Source organism: Coffea eugenioides, unplaced genomic scaffold (genome assembly GCF_003713205.1).
Source record: "Coffea eugenioides isolate CCC68of unplaced genomic scaffold, Ceug_1.0 ScVebR1_1520;HRSCAF=2383, whole genome shotgun sequence".
NCBI classification, from domain to species: domain Eukaryota; kingdom Viridiplantae; phylum Streptophyta; class Magnoliopsida; order Gentianales; family Rubiaceae; genus Coffea; species Coffea eugenioides.
The window spans coordinates 51,261-56,027 of NW_020861931.1; the positions used below are offsets into that span (position 1 = coordinate 51,261).

The window sequence follows — 4,767 nt, forward strand, 5'->3', positions numbered from 1 at the left end:
TTTCAAGTTTATTAAATAATCTAACAAGTTTGAATACTAGAACATTGAATCTAGTAGATCTAGACAAAATCACTAAATTTATTTTAGACCATAACTGTAGATTGTTTAGAAAAAAAGGACCAAAATGTAGACCTACCCACATGATGCAAACCAACCAGCCACGTGATCCATGCTGTAACCTTGCTAGCTTCACTTAGCTATCGCCTTGTATAAATAGCCGTATAGCCCCCAAGAGTCTTTTCACCACCAAAGTTACATTTTGAATCTGTTCATAGGCAAGGCATGGCTTCATCTATCACTCTGATCGCAGTCTTTTCAATTGCCCTGGTAAGGTTTCTCAACCATCAATACTGTACTTGAAGTAGTAGGTCATACGAGATAATTGCTAGACTGTATAGGAATACTGATGAAACCCGTGAATTAAAGCTACCTGAGAAAACACATTCTTCTTCCTTTTTGCACATTTATCTGCAGCTCTAACCATCGCCACTGAAGGAATGGAAGCTCTTCAGATGGCTCTGTAGTTCTATTCTCATAAAAGCTTGACTTCCAAACATTACCAATGCTGGTACCATACTTAAACGTCAATGTAACTTGAGTAATGGCATATGACACTATTTACCATTTTTTAGTTAGAGGATTCATCCGGGAAAGATTGAAAGTCAAATCAAGAACCTTAAAATCAACATAAGGAATATTCCTGTTGCCAGTTGAGCTCGTATTTGGAAATTAACTATCCTTCCCTACAAGGGGTCATCTTTTACGATGCTACCATCAACGTACCTATATTGACGTTAGTTTCTTTTATGTTAATATTTGCACAAATGTGCAGTTTGCATGCATCACGGAAGCAAGGAAGAATCCTACGGACTTTTTGCAATCTGCTCTCATTAATGAGCATACCGAGGACAATCACCATGCAGAGTCGTCCCTTTCCAATCAGAAGAAGACAAGTAATGGTAACACATTGAAGGATTTCGAGTCGAAGCCCGGCTCCTTTCTCTGGGGGTATCAAGGCAACGACGCTGAGTCTAAGTCTAAGGAGGAGAAGCCTCTTATGAAAGGCTTTGAGTCGAAGCCCGGCTCCTTTCTTTGGGGGTATCAAGGCAACGACGCTGAGTCTAAGTCTAAGGAGGAGAAGCCTCTTATGAAAGGCTTTGAGTCGAAGCCCGGCTCCTTTCTTTGGGGGTATCAAGGCAACGACGCTGAGTCTAAGTCTAAGGAGGAGAAGCCTCTTATGAAAGGCTTTGAGTCGAAGCCCGGCTCCTTTCTCTGGGGGTATCAAGGCAACGACGCTGAGTCTAAATCTAAGGAGGAGAAGCCTCTTATGAAAGACTTTGAGTCAAAGCCTGGCTCCTTTCTCTGGGGGTATCAAGGTCCTCTTATGAAAGACTTTGAGTCAAAGCCCGGCTCCTTTCTCTGGGGGTATCAAGGCAACGACGCTGAGTCTAAGTCTAAGGAGAAGAAGCCTCTTATGAAAGACTTTGAGTTGAAGCCCGACTCCTTCTCTGGGGGTATCAAGGCAACGACGCTGAGTCTAAGTCTAAGGAGGAGAAGCCTCTTATGAAAGACTTTGAGTCGAAGCCCAGCTCCTTTCTCTGGGGGTATCAAGGCCCTCTTATGAAAGACTTTGAGTCGAAGCCCGGCTCCTTTCTCTGGGGGTATCAAGGCAACGACGCTGAGTCTAAGTCTAAGGAGAAGAAGCCTCTTATGAAAGACTTTGAGTCGAAACCCGGCTCCTTTCTCTGGGGGTATAGCAACGACGCTGAGGCTAAGTCTAAGGAGGAGAAGCCTCTTATGAAAGACTTTGAGTCGAAGCCCGGCTCCTTTCTCTGGGGGTATCAAGGCCCTCTTATGAAAGACTTTGAGTCAAAGCCCGGCTCCTTTCTCTGGGGGTATCAAGGCAACGACGCTGAGTCTAAGTCTAAGGAGGAGAAGCCTCTTATGAAAGACTTTGAGTCGAAGCCTGGCTCCTTCCTCTGGGGGGTATCAAGGCAACCACGCTGAGTATAAGGAGGAGAAACCACTCGTGAAAGATAATTAATGTCCAGGGAAGCCGCAACTTTACCTCTGAATGGACTACGGACATATATGTCTTCTAGCTGGTCTGATATGAATATGTAATAAATGCAGTTCTTCTTTCAACCAAGCGTTCCGTATAATTAATTAAATGAAAGTCAGTAGCGTTGAGTGCATTTTCTGTTTCTTTGTTTGTTGTTTCTTTTTGCCATTTACCATAGGCAGGAAGCGCGCAAAAAATGAGCACTATTCAAGCATGACAAGAATCATAGAGTGAGCGAACCAACTATACCTTGATAATCTAAAAAGAGTTCTGCAAACTCGTACTCTTGTACGAAACCAGGACCATATATATATATATATATATATATATATCGATTCAATTTTCTAATGATGTGTGTGGTACGAACGCACATTAGAAGTGCAGAAAATTCTAGAGTAAACTTTCACAAAAGAAGGGAAAGAATGGAGAACTCTTGAAGCGTGATTGATCGCTATTCTTAAGAATTTAATTATCCATACTACGCTAAGTATTTGCTGTAGAGATAAAGGTAATTTAACTTTAAGATACAACAAGAGAAGAAGAAGTTGATAGCAATATCAAGTTTCTCAAACTAAGAAATGATCAAATAATTCTAGCTAGTTTTGACAATAAAAGGCTTGTTTTTTTACAAGTAACCTGTTTTCCACTCGTCTCTAAGTATCCTTCGATACGTGGCACTTAATCCCAATTATTTGACTTTAAACTTCGTTCTGTGATGTGGATTCTATGTGTTAGTATATACAAGACTAATCTTAAACATTACTTGAAAATCATATTATATGTAACTGAGTACCGCATAACTTGCAATTATCCACTTACGCTCTCAATATTATTGGGAAATTACATGGATTTCGTTTCGGTAACTCTAATTATATAGTCTCACGATCCATCTTAACTGAAGGGGCCATTATGAATTAGGTGAACATGAAGTTGTATTTCGATTCTCAAGCTATTCCCTTCCTCTTTCTTCATTGTAAGGATTAGAGTCTCTTTTGGAGGAAAAAAAACACTCTAATTATACAGGATTAAAGCAAATAGCAATGGTCTATAAAAGGATAAAAAGTAAGCAGGCTGGGGCATATTTATTAAAACATGAAAATAATATGAAATTTTATGATACACATGATACGAATAATAAACTGTACGTAAATAATGCAAATATATTCGAAAAGTACAAAGCTGAAAATACAGCTTCATTTACCATGTGCATAATAGTTGTGTGCACATTCTAGTGAAGATTTTTTTATTTTTAGTGTAAGTGAGAAATTTCGAGTTCCAAACCTTTCACTTACACTCTCTTTTTCTATATCATCCAATCCATTCCTTCCCATATTTTTATGAAGATGAGCACATAATGTGAGTTTTTATTTTTTGAGGTGAATAACTTGTTCACAAAAAAGTTTTCTCGATTTAGGTAAAGTTTAAACTTTACGTTGTCTAAACAACGCAAGTAGATGCCACTAGGACAGAAGTCATTATGATGACTTCATCCAAGGTAACGAAAAAAAAAAGGCGTACAATTGAACTTAAAATTTGTGAATTTATAGTATTATTTCATGGTTTATCCCCTCAAAGTTAACAACAACTTATGAGTGTAATTCAAATTTATTGCTCCATTATGTGTGTACAATGTATCAAAACAAAAGAGTAGCAAATTGTGTTTTATTGCACTTTTTGTTTAGCTAGCTTCATGCAAATTAACCTTCGTAGATTATAGGTAAAGAATTGGTTTGCCATTCAATGTATCCAAGAAATATGTGTTAGTACATAATGTTTATTTTAATGGATGTACTGGTGTAAAACAAAATTACAAATTATTAAGTTTTAAACTTTACAAGTACTTAAAGCACAATAATTTTTTATTAAATTAAAATTTTCCCTTCTGTGATTTGGTAGTTTATCTTATAACCCCTCTATAGTTTAAAAATCTGTAATCAACCTCCTCATAATCTGGGTTAACATGTCATCGTTAATTTTTCTAAAGTTTAAGTCAAATTAATATATTGAAAAATTTATCCTTTCACTAATTCTTTGAGGTAGTTACAAAACTATTACAATTATTATACACCTTAAACTATGTATTTGTTTTCAAGTAAACACAAAAGATGCAGCAAACCATTTTTAGCCAAGTTAATAAAATTGCAAATGTAACAATATAAAGCACCCTATGAAAAGTTACTCTGTATGATTAAGAAAATAATTTATATTTACTAGAAGGGAAAAAAGTTGCCAGAAGAGGGAGAGACCATAAGAAAAATAGTTTAGAGTGAACTGCATCAATCATGCCTTCCATCAGGGAAAAAAAAATGATAGATGTGCGTGTATATAGGTACATACACGCGTATTTATGTATTTGCATGCACACGGACGTGAGGTTGTTCCTTTGAAAAGTAGCTTCTCCTGCAATAATCCAAATTCTAACACAGTGGCAGAAATGGAAAAGTAGTATAGGCTGCACCGAAATCTACTAAAATACAAGCTTGAAATTCAGATAGAAATCTGAAATACATAAAACGTCCAGAGGTTTTTTTTTTTTTTTTTTGAGGAGATAAAACGTTCAGAGCTGAAAGCAGAACCAGTCTTTGAGTCGTAGTGTTATTTAGATTCAAGTGAAAGAGGGGCACAGGATACAATACAGCAGCCAAACAGAGATGGAAGCTTGAGCTCTTGGACCATTTGGCCAGAAGGGTAGAGCCCTAAATTGG

The 4,767-nt window shown here is 37.3% G+C and overlaps 2 protein-coding genes across 2 annotated transcripts; both read left to right on the plus strand.

The window, feature by feature from the left end:
- Positions 1–254: 254 nt before the first annotated feature.
- On the plus strand, positions 255–2,104 carry LOC113755487. Its single transcript, XM_027299490.1, has 2 exons — positions 255–327; positions 833–2,104. Exons 1-2 carry the CDS (start codon positions 283–285, stop codon positions 1,565–1,567), a joined length of 780 nt encoding a protein of 259 aa, XP_027155291.1. The 5' UTR covers positions 255–282; the 3' UTR covers positions 1,568–2,104.
- Positions 1,621–2,007, plus strand: LOC113755488. The gene has a single exon (XM_027299491.1). The coding sequence runs from the start codon at positions 1,621–1,623 to the stop codon at positions 2,005–2,007; it is 387 nt and encodes a 128-aa protein (XP_027155292.1).
- Positions 2,105–4,767: the final 2,663 nt, after the last annotated feature.

Coding starts and splice junctions, on each gene's coding strand:
- LOC113755487 (XM_027299490.1), top strand. CDS start 283: ATGGCTTCATCTATCACTCTGATCGCAGTCTTTTCAATTGCCCTG. Junction 328..832: donor CAGTCTTTTCAATTGCCCTG/GTAAGGTTTCTC, acceptor ACAAATGTGCAG/TTTGCATGCATCACGGAAGC.
- LOC113755488 (XM_027299491.1), top strand. CDS start 1,621: ATGAAAGACTTTGAGTCGAAGCCCGGCTCCTTTCTCTGGGGGTATCAA.